Source organism: Thunnus thynnus, chromosome 22 (assembly GCF_963924715.1).
Source record: "Thunnus thynnus chromosome 22, fThuThy2.1, whole genome shotgun sequence".
NCBI classification, from domain to species: Eukaryota; Metazoa; Chordata; class Actinopteri; order Scombriformes; family Scombridae; genus Thunnus; species Thunnus thynnus.
Genome location: NC_089538.1, coordinates 8,301,717 through 8,324,805, shown reverse-complemented (window position 1 = coordinate 8,324,805; position 23,089 = coordinate 8,301,717). Strand labels below are relative to the sequence as shown.

Sequence of the window (23,089 nt, the reverse complement as noted above, 5' to 3'; positions counted from 1 at the left end):
GAGGGAGGGAAAGGAGGTGAGGGTGAGGTGTGAGGGGAAAGAGGGAGAGTTATGTAGTAAAAAGGAAGAAGTGAAGGAGGGCGACAGATTAGGAGAATGGATGATGATGAGGAGGAGGAGACAGACAGGTTACCTCGACAAAAGTGAGAGGAGCAGACTGATAGACAAGCAAGTAGAAGGAATGAGACAGGTGGGGAGAGACAAGGGAGGGCGGGGATGAGGAAGGAAAGTGGAAACATGAGCGAGCTGAAGGGAGAGTGAGAGGGACACTCACTTGTTAGAGATCGGAGAGAAACCAAGCGAGAAGAGGAGGGAAGGGAAAGATGAGAGAGAGATGGAATGACGAATGGAGAGGAGGACAGAGGAAGAGGATAGGGGAGGACAGAGGGAAGAAGAGGAGGATGAAAGGAGAGCTGAGAGAGGGAAGGGGGGGGTGTAGCAGTTGTTCATTAGTGGGGATATGTTAGAGACTGGAGGACTGAGCGAGAAGAGAGAGACAGTGGAATGGTGAGTTTCATGGACACTGACTAATGAGAGGAGAGGAGGGGAGGAGGCGAGGGGAGAGGAGGAGGTGGCAGGGGTGAAAATTAGACGAGAGAGGAAGAGGAGGGAAGGAGGAAGAGGAAGAGGGGGGAGGGAGGGAAGGCAAGGAGGAGGGCTGGAGGTGAGCGAAGCGAAACTGCTTTACTGTGTCATCGTAGGGGGAGGGTGGGGGGAGGGGAAGGGAAGAATTTGCACGTACACACATGCACACATACACACACACGCGCACACGCGTGCACGTGTGCACACACACACACACACTCACACAGTTGAAATCAAAAGAGACGTGAGAGAGACAGAGAGAGACAGCAGGAGAGAAAGACAGATAAGAAGCCAGGAAGAGAGAGAGAGACACACACAGGAGGAGTGAGGAAGAAGATGAAGAGGAAGAAGGAGGGCGGCAGGAAAGACAGAGGAGAGGGAGAGGAGTCATCACTGAAGAGAGGAAGTGAGAGGGGCGGGAGGGAGCAGAGGAGGGAGGGGGGAGAAATATTAAAGAGGAGGCAAAAGAAATAAGGAGACAGGAGGGAGGCAAGGGGAGAAATGGAAAGAGAGAGGAGGAAGGAGGAGAAAATCAAGCAGGGGGCACAGACAGAGTGGGGAGACAGGAAAGGGGGGTGGGGGCAGCGGAGGAGGAGAATTGGGGCAGATATTCAGGAGGTGGAAGGAAGTGGGAGAGGGGAGGAGGGATGGGGAGAAAGTATTGGAGAAAGAGAAGATAGAGGAGTTAAGGTAAAGAGATAAAAAAGAAGTGTTGGGAGAGGAGGCAGACAAATGGAGGAGGTGCGGGAAACTGGGTGGATGGGGGTGTGGGAGGGGGTGACAAATGTGGGAGAGAAGGAGAGAACATGGAGGAGATGGAGATGAGGTGGGAAGATGAGAAAACTGGGGAGATGAAGAGGAGGTGGGGGAAAAAAGAGGAGGAGGAGGAGGTTGTGATGATGCCAAAGAGAAAGTAGAGAGGAAAAGCTGGAGGAGTATGTAACAGGCTGTTACATGTCAGCAGGCGCACGTGTGAAGGTAACAGCAGGTTGTGTGTGTGTGTGTATGTGTGTGTGTGTTGTTGTGTGGGGGGTTATTGTGTTTATTACCAGCATCAGGTGTGAGATCCTGCTACAACACCCACACACGCACATACACACACACCTGTGCACACACACAAACACAAACACACACACACACACACACACATAGAGGCACGAGGCACTCTTTGAATTGTTCGGCATGTTAAATAAATAATAAATTCAAATGAGACAAGTACATTGGGGCTATTTATTTGAGTCGTTGTCAGTTCATGCTGCAGCACAAAGTCACACACCCGGTTCAATTGTGCCCCACTCCGCTGCCCTTTTCTCCACCATGCATACATCAGTGTAAGTCTGGACAGCCTGCCTCAGCACAGAGATGCACAGTTGACGAATCCCTCCGCCGACACACTGGCAAGTAGTCCCTTAATTTATGGGATTTTGATAGATGGCAGATTAAGAGTGTAAAACTAGCTGCTATTTCCACAAAATACACCCGCAATTTTTCTTATCGATGCTGATTCAAATCGATTAGATTAACTATAAACACCAATCATGGTGTGAGTTTGCAGGTAGGCAGTTTTGCATGCTGCTTTCCTTATCAAAGCCTCTCAATAGGATTTGCTCACAAAAGAAAGCGAGAAATCACACGTTTAGGGACAAGGATCCAATCTAACAGGAGTACACTTTAATAGTTTTACAGGACTACTTTTTGTCAATCCAAACGGCTGGTTGGGGAGAGGCATCGGGGCGGATGTCCACCTTACTTTTCTGTGGGTGTTGTCCGCCTCCCCCGGCACACACACACACATACACACACACACGGCTGCTTCCATCTATCCACTTCATTGTACTGCCTGTGCTCATCAATTAGGCAAGAATTAAGCCGTTTTAAATGCAATAATTATCTTTTCAGCACTTCCAAGAGGACTATAAACCGCGGACAGAGGCGTGAGATAAGTTTTTGAGTTCTGGAAAAGCGGAGAGGAAGGAAACAAGCAGGTACGACTGTTATCTCCACTTCTAACTATTAACGTTACTAATGTAACGTTAACGCGAGGGTACTAGCCGCAAGCTAACGTTAGCATCCCAACGGCCAACTAGGTCTGACTTCAGGTTGCACTTTGGTGAAGAAGGAGGAGAGGAGACGGGGAATGTCGTCTGTTTTTTTCATTGTTCAGCCTCCAGAAATTACTTGGACCGTTCAAACTGCTACCGTTTGTCCCGTAAGAGACCGCCGAGTGGAGTTATTATAACCCAGAGAGCGAGTTTTAACAGCAACGTTAGCGTGGGAGAAAACAAAAGGACTTCAGAGTCTGACACACAACACACAGATGACTACTACCGTGGAAAAGCTGTAAAAATATTGATTTTTTTTAGCTTCTGAACGTGGCTCAGGCGAAACCAGCCACCTCACATGTTTTTGTGAAGTTCAGAAATGAGAAAATGTATACAATAAAGCGGTTATAAAACAGTCCTTTAGTAATATTGTAGTGTGACTAATAACAAAAAAAGTAATGTTCGCGTCACTATTCGGCCACTCTGAACTTACTATTGATATGAGCACATTATTAGTCATTTTAGCTGCATTATTTTAAATGTTATTGGCCAGTTTGAGTGAAAAATGATGCATCAGTAAGGAGAGTTGAACAAATTAAACGCGTTATAGCCTATGCTTATTAAACCACGTGTAGTGTGGATGAGTTTTTTGCAGCATAGTATATATTTATATCAGATTCAACGTGTTGGAAGTTTGAGGAATACAAAGTTCCTTGTGGTGGTGAGAGGTTGTATTAGAGAAAATGTATTCCTAAGCATTTAAGTGGGCGATTGAGCAATACTTGTTACTACAAATAGACCTTGTCATGCCGGGTTAACAGCGGTGTCTTGTAGTTTTAGCTGGCACATAGCTCATAAGAGTTAATTACACTGACAGAGATCGAGGCTACTACCACAAACTACTAAAACTCTCCCTTGAAAGTGAACCGGGAGGGATTACAGCTTGTACGGCTTTTGTAGCTGTTACTTCACCGATTTCCCAAATTTAAATGCAGCTATATTTACGTAACTTGCGTAGGGAGATACGTCAAGGTTTGGATGATGTGAGTTTCCAGGGGACAGCTGTTGGTAGTTTTGAGGGGCCACCACCGAGAGACAAAGACCCCCAGAGAGCCTCAGGCACTTGTATTGTCTGCATAGAGTTAAAGATTACCCCCTCAACTGGTTTAAAAACCATCATAACCGGTCATGTTTAATATTTAGGAATGGGGGGTGGGGGGGGGGATCAGTTACTACTGCCCATCCCTGCTTTGTTCTGGCTGCAGTTCAAGTTAGGAAACTGGAGATGAAGTTGCTGATGTGACAGTGAAAGAGAGCAAGTGTAAGCGTGTCACACTGGGTGCTTGATTGCTTTTTGATACAGATGTCTTTTTGTTGTGGTCACCTTGTAACTGCACTGTGTTTGTGTGCGAGGGAGGAGCTCTGGTGGGTTACTTTCTACTGTGTGGAGCTGTGTCCTGGGCTGACCGTCTAGCCTTTTGTGCTACTGAGAGACTCACTGGCCCGGAGATACACAGAGAGAGGAAGAAAACGAGGCTTGGCTACATAATAATATAGCACGACTGTGGATTACACTTAAAATGAGAGCCCCCTTCACGCTGAAGGGCTCTCATGTCATCCATGGCACGTTTTTTCCATGTTGTTTCTCAGATGCTGCCACTTCACCGTCAGTTGTTGCTGAGTGTGTGTGCGTTTGTTTGTTTGTTTGTTTATTTGTGTGTGTGTGGGGAGATGTGTTATTAAAGTTTTAGGGCTTTCCTTGGCTTTTGAAGGGGGCTTAAGTTGCTGCTGTGATGGATTTACTCAGTATGTTGAAAAAGACACATGTATATCAGGGCTACAACTAACGATTATTTTCATGATTAATCGATCAGTTGTTTGGTCCATAAAATATCAGAAAATGTTGATAAATGTCAATCACTGTTTCCCAAAGCCCAAAATGATGTCTTTAATGTCTTGTTTTGTCCACAACAGTCCACACGCAAATATATCGGTTTACTTTAATGGAAAACTACATAGACCAGACAATATTCACATTTGAGAATCTTGAATCAGACAAGTTGGACATTTTTTTTCCTCAAAAAATGACCCAGAACAATTAATCAATTATCAAAATAGCTGGTGACCAATTGAAAAGTTGGCAACTAATTGATTAATTGACTAATTGTTGCAGCTCTAATGTGTGTGTATATGTATATGTATATGTATATATATATATATATATATATATATATATATATATATAAATAAATAAAAACGATAGTTTGTGTATGGTGTGATAAAGCCTGAAAATGATGTCAGACTAAACATTTTAATGATGAAATTTAATATAGGGTATATAGCCTGATATGAAATATCAGAGGTCAGGGCTGAAGTTGAGACAATTTAGTCAATTAATTAGTTAGTTGACAGTCGACACAAAATTAATCTGCAAAAGTTTGAAAATCAATGAATCATTTTCAAGCAAAATGTCCAAACTACATTGATCCCAGCTTCTCAAATGTGAATATTTGCTGCTTCTTAGTCTTTTCTTAGAGTTAGTAAACTGAATAATGTCTTTGGGTTTTGTGCTGTCAGATAAAATGAGCAAATTGAGTGCATTAACTTTAGCTCTGGGAAACGGTGAAGAGCATTTTTCACCATTTTCTGGCATTTTGCAGACTGGACAATGAATGAATGACAGTAATCTGCAGCTAAATCAATTAGAGCTGCAACAATTAGTCGATTAGTTGCCAACTAATTATTCACCAACTATTTTGATAGTCGATTAATCCTTTTTCAAGAAAAGTCAAAATTTTCTAATTCCAGTCTCTCAAGTGGGAATATTTTCTGTTTTTCTTCAGTCCTCTATGATAGTAAACTGAATATCTTTGAGTTGTGGACTGTTGGTCGGGACAAAACAAGACATTTGAGGACGTCATCTTGGGCTCAAGGAAACAGTGATGGACATTTTCTACCATTTTCAGACATTTCATAGACCAAACAACTTCTTGATTAATCAACAAATTAATCAATAATGAAAATAATTGTTAGTTGCAGCCCTAGCCAGAGCAAAGCAACATTCGCCTCTATCTTTTTCACTTGCACATAAATGTTAGAGTGCTGGAAACATAAATTATACTGTATTTCCAGTGTTTCTTACTCTGAATTATTTTGCATTAAGTGTTGTAATGTTTGGTAGTCTGAATTGGTATGTCAGTATATTTTTTTTTAGTGTTTCTTAAACAACGATCCAAAACACAAAGGTGGTCTTGTTTTGTGGTTTGTGACAGCAGCATGTTTGTAACTAGCTGGACTAACAAAGGAAGACTTGAATTAATCAGTTTGGGTGTGTAGTTTATATATGGCTGTGCTTTTGAGGTCAATACTTGGTAGAGGATGATCAGAACTGTCATCGCTGATGTAAAAGATGCGTTATGCCAAAGAAATAGAGGCGGTGTTACGGCATCTTCTTCACCTTATGTCCGGCTCAGCTGTTAACAGTGTAAGGTTATTTTGGTTTGAGAGACAAGCTGACGCTGAGGGCGACTGAGTGATAATGAGGGTCAGGGGGAGATAACTGAGTTTTTGAGTGTGAATGAGTTCTCGTACAGTAAACCAGTGTTTGGAGAATAAACTCGGCTCAGGGGAAAATAATGGGAATCCTTCCAAGGCAGCAGCATAAGGTGCCGTTCTACTTTACAAGACTGAGTTAGGTTTTATAGGATTTAGAGTGAAAACAAATTGCATCCAGCTCACTATTGGTAAGTGACAGATTTAACTGAGACCGAATCATCATGGCAAACAGACACAGCAGCGTTTTTTTTTTTTGATGAGTCGTGTTGCGCAAGTGGTGAAATTTTATATTTAGGGTTTGTGTGTTTGTTGCAGACATGCCCTCAGTGATGGAGCGCTCGGGGGCCGGGGTCCTGTCCAGGAGCAGAGCCAAGACCGTAACCAACGGCAACAGCCAACCGCACTCTGAGGAGGAGAGCAGCGATGAAGAGCATGCTCATGGTAGACACACACACATTAAACTGAAGTATTATCTACTGACTTGACTCTTCTCTGGCTAAGTAAGGGGCGTTAATGTCTGGGTTTGCTACTCTAACATGAAGACAGACATTTACATTGTACAGATGCATCATTCCAGCTGTTCTGGTTGCATTCATTGCATTGCTGCAGTGCTTCTTTAGTCCCTGCGCACTGCTCTCCTCTGTCATCTCCTCCACTCCCTTCCTACACTCTTCATCCTTGTCATTCTCTGCCCACATACATCTCTCCTTCCTCCATTCTCTCCTTCACCCTCTGACTTACAGTTGATCTTTTCCTTTTAAACTATTATTTCACTCAGTGCATCTACTAATGACTCTTTTTTAGATCAAACACAACAGTTTAACTTTTGGATGGTTCAAAATTGCACTTCATTTTCTAGATTTCCACAGCTGATTTAGCATTTTTTTTCAACAGCCATTTTCATCTTCGCCTCCATCTCCTCCATCTCTCTTCAGTGTTCGAGTCATCTCTCCAGCCAGTTTCTCCTGCCCTGCCTCCTTCTCTCCTTCCATCCAATTTTCCCTCTCCTTTACTGTTCTACTTCCTGCCTCTCTCCACCCATTTCTTACCATCTCCTCCAGTTTCTATCATCCCCCTCTCCTCCCTTCCTGTCCTCTGTCCCTGAGGAAAGCGTAATCTGTCTCTCCCTCCTCCTCCTCCTCCTCCTCCTCCTCCTCCTCCTCGTGCTTCTGCAGTCTCTCTTCATTCCTCGCTTTCCACCCTCCTCTCCATCACCTCTATCTCACTGGCTTTACTACAGCACTAATTACTTAATGTCTGCCATCCGCTGTCGCACTTTTTGTTTGTCTCTGTCACTTAGTGATGAGTGATATGGCTGAATATGCTACCATGATTCAAATATCATACATACTGATATTTATCACAATATATAATAAATATGTTTAATAAGCTAGTTACATGCTGTGATTAAAAACTTCCTGGTATTCTGGTTGAATACGTGAAAACGTTTAGAATAATTAAAGGCACCCAGTGAGGTTTTTGACCTGCAGCTGGTCCCTGTTTTGTTTGTATTGTGTACAAGCAGGAGGACACACATGTACACACATGTGGGTGACAAGATACACAATCCTGCCAATGTTTACACAAGTATTCCACTGATTTGCAGATAGTGCTAACATGCCAAGAAATGCAACAATGAGCCAACAAAGACAGTGAAGAAGGCCGCAAGCTAGTAAACACAGGGCGTAAACACTGCAGGTTTCAAAATGTTCACAAAAATTGGCTTTGCAAATGTTGCATGAGGAAGGACATGCATTCAACACTTGTTAGAATTCACCATTGAATTTGAATATAATTTTTGTTTGTGTACAAGAAAACTCCACAGGTCACCTTTTAAGTAAATTGAAAAAGTCAGGACAGAAAGAGTCAGCAGTTCTTGGCCTTTTAAAACCATTAGAATTGCTATAATTTAAATAATTGATTAAAAGAGGTCTCCCTGAATCAGGGTTATCAGCCAAATGTGTGGCTTGGTCCTTCACCTGAAAAGTTTGCGGGAAAAGTGTCGCACACAGGTTGTCAACTTGAGGATTGTTTGGACTGTTCTAAACTAATCACATATCTACAAGGTTCCCCTGCAGTATTTTATAGAGGAGGCACTCCACCTTGTCTGACATAAGGAGCTCCCCCGCTCCTCACAGGCTGTTGTTAAAACAGTCATCAAGTAACTACATCAATAACCAGATAAGATACATCAGGATACGTCTGATTCAGCTCAGCAAGTTGGCTTTGCAGTAATTGATCAGAGCAGCACGTCACATTGGTGGAAAAGAGGAAACTTTGTTTTTACAAGTTTGGAAAAGAAGAGACAATCAGGTGCTGAAGTGTGAAGAAAAAAACTCACTCTGTGGGCAGCACTTGCTAACTCTGCTAACTAATTTCCTTGGAGAATTCCACAATATATACATTTCAGCATAAAACAGTAACTAGTGTCCTGTGCATCTTTCAATGCCAGAGCTCTGTTTTTAAAGCCCTGTTTTTGACCTTGTTTTTTTTCAAAAACACATAAAGACTTTACACAACCCTTCAGCCAACATTACCTGTTACCTGCCTTTGCTGTTGTTGCCTTTGGTATATTCTGCGATGGATGTTTTTCTTTCAAACCTTTGATACTCTGTTGGCTGTTGGAAGGAGATTAAAAGATGGAGGGAATAGAAAACAGTATAATTCCACTGTGTACTTTACTGGAACATGATCAAGCTGATACAGTATTTCGTCATTGCGAAAAAAGGTGCAGCGCAAAAGTTATTTGCACTGTCACATCTCTGTCATCTATCTCCTTATCATCCGTCTATCCGGCTCTGCGCCTCGTTGGGAAATGTCTGCCTTGTTACGGGAATAGTCTTCCCCCATCCTCTTCTTCTGTCTCTACCACTCCTGTCTTATCCATCCTTCCAGGAAGTAGTAACTCATGTTGGTCTTCTGTCTCTCTCTACAGACAGTATGATCAGAGTGGGAGGAGACTACCAGGCCCAGATCCCCGAGTTCAAACCAGGTAAGCTGTGAGGGAGGGAGGGAAGGAGGGAGGAAGGGAGGCATGAGGGAGAGGCAGATGACAGGGAGGAAATCAAGCCTGAGAAGGTGACATAGAGGAGAGGAGAAATGTGGAGGACATTGAAATGGAGGAAGGAGGGGAATCCAGATGAGGAGAGGGATGAAGGTCAAATGACCAGCGTTAATGTTGGAAACGAGGAAAATGGAGATAAGGGAAGAGAACGAGGGAGCACTGAGGAGACGTCATTATTTTAACCCTTCAGATCTTCAGTAGATGTGTGGGTTATTGAAAAGTCCTAAATTAATTCTATGAAGCTGAATTTGAAGTCTTCACAGTTAGACGTGTTAGATTTGTGTCCATGGTGACCTCTTTTTCACCACGCAATGAGTGTTTTCTCTGATGTGGGTGTCCACTCTTGGTTTAAAAAGTAAAAGGGTTAGCTTTTAAATATTCAAACCCTTTATTTTATTTGTTATATCTGCTTCAGTAAACACAAACTGGCTTCACATAATTTCCTCTCTCTCTGAATATTTATAGTTTCAGAGCATGCAGTTGCTCTGTTAAATCAGATTAAAATGAATTTGCCAGCTTTTATCTCCACCGTGGTTTTTGATACGGCTCAGTGAAACACCCTCATACCTTTTTAATGTGACTCTATAATTGGGATGTAGGAGAAAGATGGAGTTGTCCCATAACAATTGGGTTTGCACCACAGAAGCAATCTGACTGTTAAGCGTCTGGATTTTTGGCAGTGCACAGGTGTTGAATCCCCAAAAGAGTCCGCAGGCTGGCGTGTGACTGTCGCCTCCTCGTTTTTCTTCCTAATGAAGAGGGAGCCAATGATGGAGTCTAGACAGAAGAAAAGGAAGAAAATGTGCAAAGGAGAAGAAAAGTTTGATAAATGGACAGTCAGGGAGAGAGAGAGGTTGAAAGAGGAAGATGGAGGAGGGATTCAGATATGTGTGACGTCCATATATAGATCTAAATGCTTACAGAGTTTGTTGTTTGTTTCCGTTACCAGACAGTCCAACCCGCTACAATGAGAAGGACCAGAGGAGCATGTTGGTCTGGTGTCCCAACAGTCAGCTGTCTGACGCGATGTGTAAGCTCTCCACACACACACATACACACCTTACCTACCATTCACTGGTACAAGCTTAACAACTTGACCTTCAGTTTAATGGCTTTATGCTGAGTGGAGAACAATTTTCTTTGTCTCTGTCTCTTCCTGTGCACTCGTTTTCTCTCACTCACTTTGCCTCCATTTCTCATCACTGTCCCTCATTCTTTAAATTGCTTTTGCTTCATCTTTTTTTTTGCCTTTTTCTTTCATTTCTTGTTCTCTATCTCTCCTCTTACTGATATTTGCAGCCCTTCCTCATTTTTAAAATCAATTTCTTCTCTTCTTGTCCCAGTGGATGAGTACATCCTGATGGCTAAAGAGAAACATGGATACAACATGGAGCAGGTATAGTAGACCACAAATCCATTTACCGGAAAGGATCGTCCCATTTTTCAATTATCAAAATGCATTAAAAGAACACGTGTGCTCCTCCAGGCCTTGGGCATGCTGTTGTGGCACAAACACGACGTGGAGCACTCTCTGGCCGACCTCGCCAACTTCACCCCCTTCCCAGACGAGTGGACGGTGGAGGATAAAGTGCTGTTTGAACAGGCCTTCAGCTTCCACGGGAAAAGCTTTCACCGCATCCAGCAGATGGTGAGAGGCTGGGAGAGAAACACAAGCACATTAACATTTTCTATATTTAACATTCATTTTATTGATTTCTGATTGGTTTGGTCTGTTTTTTCGTGTGTGTGTGTGTGTGTGTGTGTGTGTGTGTGTGTGTAGCTTCCAGACAAGCTGATCTCCAGCCTGGTGAAGTACTACTACAGCTGGAAGAAGACCAGGACCAGGACTTCAGTCATGGACCGACAAGCCAGGAGACTAGTCAGCAAGAGAGAGAAAGATGACAGGTATGAGACACCATGAAACTTTCATGACTCTCTGGAGGAAAAATGACTGACTAGCTATGAAAGGAGTGAGGAGAAGGCATGGACAGACAGAGGGAAGAATGAATATTGAAGTGAGCAGGAAAGAAGTTCCCAGAAACACTTGAGATTTGACATTTACACGAGTGCTTAGTTAAATAACACTCGATAAGCATGTCACTCTGAATGTGAATGAGGTACTATGATATTATTTCTTGGCTTGTCATTTTCAGCTTACAATCTTGAGCGTTTGAGAGATTATTTTTTAAAGGAATCAGACCTAGTTGATTGCATTTGGTGGGGGACTAAGCTTAACTGTGTGTGTTTAGTTGAATTCCTTTGTTTTCTTCTGGTAGTAATGATGAGATCGAGGAAGGAGACCCCGGCAGCGACAGCGACTTTGAGATTGACGCCAAGAAAGAGGTGAGCAATATAAAACTTAATAGTGTTTTTTATGACCGTGTGCTTATACAAACCAAATCCTTCAATTTCAGCATCATATATTATTCATAAATGTAATGTCGCTTTCCTGCATCGCCGTCGCAGTCAGATTTTCTGACGTTTATGTGATTTCTCCGTCCACACAGGCGGTGAAACAGAACCCCAGCAGCACCAGCTCTGACAAGGTGACCCCCGGTCGCTCGGGCCCGGTGAAGAAGGAGAGTATCGGCGCTCAGTACCGCCACCACCCGCTCCGAGCCCGCCGCAGGCCACCTAAAGGCATGTACCTGGAGCAGGGAGACATCACATCCCTGTCAGCTTCCCACGACTCCGGAGTGATGACAATAAGACAGCTGGACACACAGTTGGTGTCACTCAAGAGACAGGTACGAGTGTTTTTAATCATCAGATTGTAAATGTAAGGTTGTAAAAGCTTCTTTGTGCTACAGATTTTGTCTTTTTTGTTTTTTACAAACATCATCAGTGCTACCAGCCAAAAAACACTCTTTTCTTCCCGTTCACAGGTCCAATCTATTAAACAGAACAACAGTAGTTTGAAACAGAGCCTAATTGACGGTGTCGACACTTTAAAACCTTCTGAGGTAAGTCTTTGTGCAGCTTTCTTATTTCCCGTACATCCCTCATCTATTCCCTCTTTGATATTTGTCTTTCCTGACTGTATTCGCTTTTCTCTGTTCTCTCTTAGTTTGCCCCTGTCCTCTTTCATTTATTCACCCTGCCCTTCCCCAACTCCCTTCAGATATAATTTCACTCCTTGTGGGACTGGGATTAGTCTTAATCTGCTCTTTGCTCCCACGCTGTCACTTTCACCCCTCTCTCCCCTTCTGTCTTCCCACCTACCTCCCTCACTCTCTAATCTCTCCTTCTCTTTCCCAGCCTGCCCCTAAAATGAACTCTCGCTGGACCACAGAGGAGCAGCTCCTGGCTGTGCAGGGTGAGTAAAAGGCTGCAGCAGCAGCATCATCATCATCATCCTCCTCCCTTCCCCTCCTACCTCCTGTGTCACCTCCTCCTCTTGTCTTCCTCCTACATCACATTCACAGCTAGAATCCAGACTGTTAAAACACATTCATATTCATGTTTTCCACACTCAGAAACTGCACATACTGCATGTGATAGTGCTGGAGAAGACAAGTATGTCTTCCTAGTTTTCCACCTTTTTATGATTTGATTTTTTTTTTTATACAATTGACGCTGAAAACAGGAGCTTCTAGGATTTAGACTCCAGCTATAATGAAAGTGAATTCAGGTGAAGCTGCTGCTGTTTCAACTCAGTATCTACAGCACTCTGACAGTTAGAAACACTGTAGAGGATTATTCAATGAGGGCGATTCATGAGTGATAAGGGTATATATTGTTTGTTGCTATGGACACAGAGCTCTGCATGCCATGAGATGAATGTGTCTAATTCTGACTGACACTGGTTTTTAAAAAACCACTCAGTAAATTTAGTGGGCAAAGTAAGAAGTTAGAGGAGCAGGGATTAAAATTTCTTTAGTTCAAGTCACAGGTAGAATTTAGAGAGAAAACCCTCCTTTTTCCCCGAGCAGCTGCAGCAAAGCATTTGACCCCCATCAGCCGCAGCTGCTCGGTGCAAATGGTGGAAGAGAAAGCAGAAGTGGAAAGATATGAATGTGAGCATGAAGCAGGGCAGGGCTGGAAAAGAGCAGGTGCACTCAGCCAGCCGACCTCAGATGAAGGTTAACAGAAAACACACGCATCAACAAACCTGCAGTTACTCTTCTGTCTCTCCTCTCTCACCCTCTGACACACAGAAAGAAAGACAGCAGACGGGTTTGGTTGCCTTTTGAATGCAACTAAATAGTTTTGAGTGATGTATCGATGCACCGTTAACCCAACGTTTTTCCCTCCGTCTCCTTTGCAGCTATCCGTCGCTACGGTAAAGACTTTTCAGCCATCGCTGAGGTCATAGGGACCAAGACGCCCGCTCAGGTGAGCTTCCTCTTCCTCAGGTGTTGAATATATGTTGTGTTTAAAAAGGAAAAAAAAGAGAACACCAGAGATCAACTCTCATCTTTTATTCTGACCCTCCATCCAGCAGTTTACTTTCTGTGAGCTGCCTATCAGCTTCTCATCTATTTCCATCAGCTTCTCATCTATTTCTATTTCTCCGTCATCCCTCCGTCCAGATAAGCATTTTTCTTCGCGGGATAACTGTAATCGCCACTATCCCTCCTCTCATTTCCCCTCTGCCTCCGTGTCCTTGAACGCAGCGTAACTTTCTCTCCTCCTCCCCCTCCTACTCTGTGTCTCTCCCTCGGGGTTCAGGTGAGTTCGTTCTTCGTGAGCTACCGGCGCAGGTTCAACCTGGACGAGGTGCTGAGGGAGTGGGCGGCCGAGCAGGTGGCCACCAGCCGAGACCAGAGAGACCCCAGGAGGAGCGGCGAGGAGATGGCAGCTGCTACAGACGGAGGTGCCGCGGAGGAGGAAGAGGTGAGGCCTGACAGAGATAGATGCACACGTTACAATTTCACTTTCTACACACGTCCATCAGAATTAAAGGTGCAGTGTGTAGAATCAAGTGGAACAGATTTGGCATAAATGGAATATAATATTCATAGAGTCACAGATATGGTCCCAAGCAGACACTTACATGGACAGCTGCAGACACAACGGAAGCATAACAGTTCTTGTCTAGTATGTAAGTTCTATACAATATTTATAATTTACTTTTAATGGATAAAAACGATTAATGAGCATAAATACAACAAACCAAATGACACTTTTCCAAATATCTTTTACAAAATAAAATATTTAATTGGAGCCTGTCAGTATGTAAACAGGTTGAATCTCCATGTTCAATACAAAAGAGCAAAGTCTATCATTTCTAAACCAACACTTACAGATACCACTGACTGAATTACAAATTAAAGGCACAGTTCAACAAATACTGAATACATCCACACTTGAACTTTGCACTTACTGTGGACATGACAATGATAGAAATCTTCTCATCTCACTCTCAGGGGAAAAAAAGCAAACAAGTGTATTTACTAAAATGTTGAGCTATTCCTTTATCTTTGTCTTTGGCTCACTGGTCATGTGGTTGTAATATTGCGTGTATTTGTATTTACTCACCGTGCAGAACATGGAGCTGCAGACGAGTTGTGACATTCATTCATAGCTGAACAACGCTCGGAGAGGAAATGATGTTGAACTACAAAAAATTGTTTTTACAGTTAAAGTAAAAAAAAAAGTAATTACTTAGTTGTTGTACAACACAATAGATTTGAAATCCAAGACAACATACTGTAGAGATGCTTCATACATGATGTCTCATGATTATATTGACCAGAAGGAGCAGATGCTGATATTTGGTGGTTTAAGGATGGATGTGTTTCATGACGTGTTTTCTTTTCCCTTCTTTTTCTCTTAACTCCTCCTCGTCTTCCTCCACATTTTTCCTTCATCATCATCACCTCATGTCCTTCCCTCTACCCTCCCTCATCTTTCTTTCCCTACAACTGTTGTCCAACTGTCTCTCCTCTTATCTCACTCCATCTTTCCTTCATTGTCTCCACTGTTTGTCCTCCTCCCTGCCCTCAGGTCAAAATGGAGGACTCCCCCTCAGACGCCGCCGGCAGCTCCTCTCCCCCCTCCTCCACCCAGACCCCCTCCTCCCTCTCCCAGCCTCCTCCACTGCTGCGCCCGGCGCCTCCCTCGGCTCCCCCGAGCCTCCTCCGCCAGCCTCCTCCGCTGCAGACTCGCCCGCTCCAGAACCGGGCGCCCCACAACCACCCTCCACCCCCGCTCATCAGGCCCGCAGTGACCTCCTCCTCTTCCTCTTCCGGGGGCTCCAGCCTCAGGGCTTCTCCTCCCAGCTCCTCCTCCTCCTCCTCCTCCACTGCAGGGCAGATGCCTCCATCGCTGGTGGGGCTCAAAGTAGAGCAGCCTAACTCGCACTGATACACACACACACACACATATACACATACACACACACACAGATATGACCGTAGGAATAGAAACACACACACACACATATTGGCATGCACACAAACACAATGTTTTCTCTTTTCTCAGAGAAAATTTCTTCAGTCTTGATTCTTTCTCGGGACCATCACACATCACATGACCGGCTCTGATCGATTGAACACACTCAGGTCCCGCAGGTGACATCACAGCTCTTAACACGTGGCAGGAAGAGTGTGAGGACCCCCTGCTTCACTTCATTTTGTAAGGCAGAGGCCCGAAGCCCCTTTACTGTAACAACAAACACCTACCTCCAGAAACACACACACACACACACTACAAATAGCTAGGAGCTCGAAACCAACACTTAACTGTACACACACCCGCCCTGATCAACAAAGAGACACTGTATCATCAAGCTGTTGAAAAATGCCGTGACCACAGAGAGCAAACCCACCTGCTAGTCTCCATGGCAACTGCTGAACATCTGGATTGTGGAGGAGAGTGGTAAAACACACATACTATATATATATATATATATATATATATATATGTGTACTGTAGGTTCCACTGGGCAGGTATCAAGTCATCCAAACAGCCTTCAGGAATAAAGAATAAATGAGGGACAGAAAAGATGAAAAGGTCGGAGGAGGAGTTTCCCGCATCTGAGCCCAACCTGCTCCTCCTGAGAGGTCGTGTAGATTTTAGAAAATCATTCAAATGATGTGAAGTAAAACCTGCTTTTTTCTTTTCGGAGCTTTGCTTTAAAACTTCGGACCCTCAGAGAGGAGCGAAGGTACTTTTCGAGGTTTCAGAATTGGGCAAAAATGGAAAAAGAAGAGTGTGGTTTTTGTCTCCCTCTTCTCTCATAGCCATGTATTACTAGTATTAACTGGAGTGATGTTTTCTTTTTTTTTTTTTTTTTTTTTGACTAGACTTTTAAAGGTGAGCCATAGGGTAGACAGGTAGTTCTTGTAAGTAGTTTAGATGGTGCATACTTTATTATGATTATTGACTGAGCACTAATGGCCAAAATACACCAGGCACAGACGCAGCATGGCCGCAGCAGAGCGCGTCCATTATAATCCACTGAAGCTGCTACACTGACCACGGAAGCTCATCTCTATTTTTGCGCAGCAGATAAAAACTACATAAAACTGTACAACCTGTTTAAAAATGATTAAAATAAATACCTCATTGTACTGCAAACTTTTTTTTTTTTTTTTTTTTACATTGCACATTCAAATAAATCAGTCAAATAAATGTCTATCCATGATCCTGCAGTTAAAACGATCTAGTTAATTAGTTCAATACCAGTTAATATAGCCTTTGCTTCCAAGCCCTGCATAACCAACCGTATTACCACTTGGTAAAACTCCCTATGCATGCAGTGACAGAGACAGAGTTGGTGTAGCAGGTAGAAAACCGTGCTCCGCCCGCCTACGTGATGCGCCGCGTCTGTGCCTGGTGTACTTCAGCTGTAAGGAGAAAAAGCCTTTTAACACACACGGCTGGACTTTGTCTCACATTTCAATAAGACGTCTGCCAACGGTTTGTTTTTTTTCGACTGACTTTCAAACCCGATTTTACGAAGTGAAGGGGACACTTTTCTGCAAATGTTTAGCCAAAGTCAGTTGTTGCTTTAAAAGCACAGATCAGCTGTGTCTGTTTCACATTTCAGTGTTGACTTCACAGCTTCAAACAGGTTCAACACGGGAAGTTAAAAACAAAAACTACTGTTTCCCTCCAGTATTCTGTTGGCCGGCATCATTACAAAAAAGCGAGTTTACAGAGATGTGACGACAACCCTGTGAAGTCCAGCTGAGGCAGCTTTCTCTCCCGACCTGTCCAGGCACAGAGGGAGCAGGCGTGAGAGGTCAGAGGGCGCGTAGAAGAAGTTTCTGCTGTAACGTCAGAACTTATCACATTGAACTGACCAAGTGTTGTCTGACGAGAAATGCTGCATTTTGCCTCTCAGTCCTGCCACAGCGCAGGTCCCTCTAGTGTTTAATGCTTCCCACGGCAGCGATATCAGCAACGTCATGAACTAATTTAGATGACTGGATGATATTTTGCTAGTTGCTTTTTTTTTGTTTTTCTTTTGGACATCTTCTGCCAGTCAGTATGAAGCAGATCTGGGATGACAGGTCATGTATAAACCTTATTCTGTAGAATCACTACATTTGGCTTTAAAGCGGCTTGCCTTTTGACTTTTGAGTGGACTTGTTTTCCCAAATGTTCCTTCCTCCAAAAACTGCTTGTGTGTACTGTATGTGAGAAGTTGTTTACATTGTGGAAACTGAACTGTTTGTGTTTGACAAATGTTTTTTTTTTTGTTTTTTTTTTTAGAATAAAGAAATGACCAAATAGTATTTCATTTGTCATATTTTAAAGATTCGTTATCAGTCATTTTAAGTGTGTTTTGTGTATATATTGTGTGCGCTTCATGTGCACATCATCTGTTCCCGAATGCCAAGTCTTATCAAAACACCATCTGTTGACTCTTAACAGGTTGGAATACCTGCAGCTCCCACATTCCTGAGCAGGGCTGGGGACACCAGCACGTTGTTGGGCTTTACTCGAGTACCAGCGCAGCACAAAAGGAGCTTAAACTGGTGCTTGTAAGAAATATTTGAAATAAAAACAAAGGGAAAAACTGACTGAAATTAAAAGTCTCACTAAGCATGTAAAGTATCTGAGGATTAAGGTTTGATATGCTGGTGAAAAGCTTTCAGGATTTAAACACCTCTATTCATGTTAATCTTTGTCAGTTTAAACAAAAATAAGAGATGTCACGCCTCCAGGGATGAAACTAAGAAAATATTTGAGCCTAGAAAGTTCTAATGTGTACAATGTATTAAGTATTATATGAATTTGAAACTGCTCGAGGCCTGAAAGCAGGCGTGGTGCCTGAGAACGTTAACCTCTGTGCTTCTGTTGGCAGCTGTTTGAACACCGGTGCAGGAAAATGGGGCACAGCGGCACCACTCTGAGTCTGTTTGCACCATCAGCACTGGAAAAGTGCAGGTTTCATCACTAATGTATTCAATGTTTCCAACTATTCTGCAAGAAATTAGACCAATCCAACAGCGCACACTACAGGTGACCCCACAGAAAGCATCCTGGTGGTCGACTGGTTAGGATGCAAATCTGATTACTGCAGCTTCAGGAGACATTTGCTGTCCAATCTGTCATTTCTACACAGATGTAGACTTCAACACCTGCTATTTAGAGAGACACCACGAGTTCTGCTGCACCAAATAAGACGGCATGTTTTCATCTACATTTTTATACTGAATCTGAAACAAAACCATCAATCATTCACACATCATTTAGGCTTCTGTTAAAAACAGTTTAAATTAATCAGAACTATAATAGAAGGTTGTTTGATACTGAAATACATCTCAACTGATAATGCAGTTTTGAGGCTGATATTTAAGTTTAGAAATCTGATAATGATTTATTCATGTATTTGCTATATATTTTTCACAAGGATCCCTTAAAGGGTCCCAGGTCTTTTTACAGAATAGTGACCACAATATACTGAGTGGGATGTTTGGCAGTTGGAAAAATAAACTAAACTATTAAACATATCTGGCATTTTCATGCTGAAAATTCTTGTTACTTGCATGCCGACATACGCAGAAACAAATATCAGCTGATAAATCTGTCCTGCTCTAATCGGAAAATGTATGAGATGTATTTTTTTACCTCTGCAGTCAGATTAACAAATTTACAAACCTGATCTTAAATCGACAAATTAAAGAAAAAGTCTTTGTGGTGTTTCAAAGCACTAAACTCATTAAGTGACAGGAAATATATATCTGAACATACTGAGCCCTCAACTTCTTGGGCAGAATAGAGGTCTGGTAAACGGGGAAAACAGCAGTTGATGGGCATCAACCCTACTGTATCCGTAAACAAAGCACTGATTCCTCTGTTTCTATCTCAGATTTTAAACCGTCCACCACTGATATGTTCAAAATCTCCAGAACAGCTACTAAACGGACCCCATGGTGAGATTTTTACTACAAGCCTTCTGCTCTACAGCCAAGAGCTTCCTGAAAAGAAAAGATTTTGATTTATCTTGCTTTTCATAGGATTGATTTCAGAGGCAGACTATCATTATATCATTGTTTTTATTACTATCCTTGTCATTTTTCATCATTTTGTCTTTGCACAAAAAAAAAAACAAACAAATAATACATTTTTCAGGAGTTGATCACCCCTCCCAACCCCAAACCCACTACTACAGTTACAGTTTGCTCAAAACACGTTTAAAATCAATGTAAATTACAGCAATGTAAAACGAAATAATGTAAAATAAAATCAACCCTGAAAGAGATAATATAACAGCAACAGCCAGAATAATAATTAGAATCCAATACCCAGCACCTTAATACAATGATCAACTTTTAAAGAAAAACAAATCTGACGTATTAAAAACTGAAAGAAAACAAAATAATAAAACGACAGTGTGTCATCGTGATAGAAAGAAAGAAAGGTGTGAAGTTAAGGTACAACCAGCTGATGGGACCCAGCCTTATACCCCCCCCTCCCTCCCCCCATCGACCCCTTTTCTCTGACCCCAGCGTGTGACGGTGTGTGTCTTTCTTCTGCTTTGAGAAACTGGAGCGTCGGCGCATAACAAAAAAAAAATAAACGAGAGAAAAGAGAAAAGGAGGTGACTTCTTCTCATTGTGGTTTTTGAACATGAGCTCTGATATGAGAAAAGTCGACGAAGAAGTTTTTCCTGCTTTTATCTCTTTGCTTCAAGCTATTCTGGGCCACTAAGGCCCTTTAAAAAAAGAAACCAAACCAAACTAAATAAAAACGAAGATGAAGACAGATGGAAAAAAAAAAGGGCCAAAAATGAACGAGCAGTAGTCGTCACCACCACCACCATCATCATCATCATCATCATTAAATACATCAATAATTCCTGCACTGGGGGGTTTTCTGTGTTTAACCCAAAACACTGTGAGCTGTGTGTGGATGTTAAATATGTGTGTGTGTCGAAGGTGCACTACACCGAGAAGGCAGCAATGATATGATCCAACATGACCCTTCACACCCCGTCCGCCCCCCTCCCTCCCAAAAAAAAAAAAAAAAATCCAAATCTGTACAAACCCAAAATTTTTTTAAACGACACAAAAATATATTATCAAATCAAAAGTAGAAGAAGAAAATAATTCACCATTCGTCATCGTTGATTCTTTTTTGTTGGTTTTTTTTTTTTTGTTTTCCAGTGATCTTTTATAATACACTCACACACACACACATACTGTTACCAACGACACCTTTGTGTTGTGTGTTTGCTCTTTGGGAACACGTGTAGCAGAGGGGCGGACGGGGGAGGAAAAAAAAAAAAAAAGGAAAGAAAGAAACTGAGAGACAAAGTGGGAGAGAAATCCGTCGGTTCAGGGTTGACATTCTTGGATATGAAGGCGTGATGCCAACCGAAGCGATACCAACAAAAAAAAATTAAAGACAAAAAATAAATCATTTGAGCATTTATGTGCTGAAGTATGCAACAATAAACCCCAAATTTAATTCTTCAAAGAAAGGCAACATAAAATCCATCGATGACTCCGTCCGTTCATCAGTCCTTTCCTCCCCAGTTTCCAATATGCCCCTCTTTTCCAGTGCACAACTCGTTTTAAAAGCAATAAAAGAAGAAACTAAATTAAAAAAAAAAAAAAAAAAAAAAAAGACAAAACAAATCCGGACTTAAACTCGTAGCCCATAGGATCGATGACAACATCAAGACTTGATGATTAACTGGCCTCCTCGGACTTGACGGTGAGAGAAATTAAAAAATGAGGCAGAAAAGGGAGTGAAGAGGTGAAAACGATGGATGTGTTTGTGCCGAGTTCAGTTTTGAAATCAGAGGGGAGAAGGGTGTGTTTGTGTGCATAAAGAGTGGGGAAGGGTGTGTGTGTAAGTGTGTGTGTGTGTAGGGGGGAGGAGGGAGGTGGTGGAAGGATCAGGTGGATTTTTTAAAAGTTCATTTTCAGGTGTGGGAGGGTGGGTTGGGCAGGTGGAGGGTGGAGAGCGTCCTTTTACCAACAACGTCAGAATTCGCCCATCCAAATCCATCTGTAGTCTGTGTATTTATATGTATATGTGTGTGTGTGTGTGTGTGTGTGTGTGCGCGTCAGGGACCACGGTCCTGGCTCAGTTGGAGTCCATTCAGTTTTGGAGGAGAATCAGAACAAATTCAATCAAAACTTCTGTGAGTTTTCCAGCAAAATAAGGCTCCATATTCCAACCTGAACTTTTCTGTCAATCATTCAGCGATTCAGAGAGAAAGTTTGTTTTTTTTGTGTTTTTTTTCAGCATTTCTTCGCTCTCTTTGTCCTCCATCCAACCCCGATATTCACCCGGTTTCCCTCCTCCCCCAAAAGACCTGGCAGCAGAACCGTGCAAGAGAAACTGAACAAACAGCAGGAAGTGACAGGAGTGGTCAAAGTGATCAAAGTGAGACTCCTAAAAAAAACAGAGAGCAGATCGGACATGCAGAAGAGTGGAACGTCTAAGTAGAACGTGACAAAAAAAAAAAATCCCCGCAGGGAGAGAGAAGACCTCGGTCTGTAAGTACTTCACAACTCAGAGGAAATCAGAGTTTCTAAACGCAGGGCCTCGGGAACTTAAGGAACAAAAACTTCTAGAAAAGTAACGTTTTCTAGTCTCAGAGAACCGATAGCCCTACTTCAGACCTTTGTCGACAACAATCGCGTTATTTTAAAAGTGATCCCACCCTTTAGCTTACCTCCTGACCTCCACAGTGCCCCCACCCCGCTTACAGCATCATCTTCATCCTCGCCACCCCTGCTCTAACCCTCTTCACCCTCCCACCTCCACCCTTTAATCTCATCTCTCCTCGCTGCTCCTTCGCACTCACAATTTGAGCTCATTGGCAATCTTTGAGGCAATGTTCTTGAAGGCGATGGACGTGCCCGAGATCCGCTTGAAGCGCACGCCGTTGAGGGAGAGCCGTGGCAGCTTGCACACCTCCATCTCCCACTGGACGAAGTCGTCGCGCGCCGGGTTGCCCGACACGCACAGCAGCATGTAGCGCTCGCGCAGCTCGTACTCGCAGCTGTTGGAGTCGAGCACCTTGCGGATCTCGCGCATCATCTCCATGGGCTCCATGGACGACGTGGTCTTCATGGACCAGGTGAAGCGCAGCGAGCGCGGTTTGGCTGAGTCCTTCTGGCTGGCGATGGCCGGAGGTGTGCCGGTGCCACCTGGGAGGGAGGAAAAGAGGAGAGTGGTGAGAGCATGAAGAGATGGAGGAATGATGGAGAAGAAGAGACACACAATGAATAACAAGAGGAAGAATAACAGAGAGAGAGGAGAAGTAAACATGTTATAAGGCAAAGAGACGAGGACAACGATAAGAGAAGAGAGGAAAGTAGAAAAGGAGGAGAGAACCAGAAAACGTTGAGATGTTGAGAGAGATGAGAAAAAAGAAAGATGAGGTTAAACAGATAATGGCTACAATATAAAACCCCATTAAGACAAA

General features: G+C 43.0%; 2 protein-coding genes across 10 annotated transcripts in view; one reads left to right on the top strand and one right to left on the bottom strand.

Moving 5' to 3' along the window:
• The first annotated feature begins 2,356 nt into the window (after positions 1-2,356).
• rcor2 (REST corepressor 2) lies at positions 2,357-17,933 on the top strand. The gene is made up of 14 exons (XM_067580143.1): positions 2,357-2,570; positions 6,498-6,623; positions 9,118-9,174; positions 10,196-10,276; positions 10,590-10,642; positions 10,733-10,894; positions 11,027-11,151; positions 11,523-11,589; positions 11,754-11,993; positions 12,132-12,209; positions 12,505-12,562; positions 13,514-13,581; positions 13,918-14,082; positions 15,196-17,933. Exons 2-14 carry the CDS (start codon positions 6,500-6,502, stop codon positions 15,553-15,555), a joined length of 1,638 nt encoding a protein of 545 aa, XP_067436244.1. The 5' UTR covers positions 2,357-2,570; positions 6,498-6,499; the 3' UTR covers positions 15,556-17,933.
• Positions 17,934-20,318: 2,385 nt separating this feature from the next.
• The window catches only part of mark2b (MAP/microtubule affinity-regulating kinase 2b), a 55,786-nt gene continuing 53,015 nt past the window's right edge, over positions 20,319-23,089 (bottom strand). For all 9 annotated transcript variants that reach the window (XM_067580133.1, XM_067580139.1, XM_067580135.1 and 6 more), the window contains one exon: positions 20,319-22,811. In XM_067580133.1, coding sequence (XP_067436234.1) covers positions 22,462-22,811 — 350 coding nt within the window. In that variant the 3' untranslated portion in view covers positions 20,319-22,461. The remainder of the gene's footprint in view (positions 22,812-23,089) is intronic.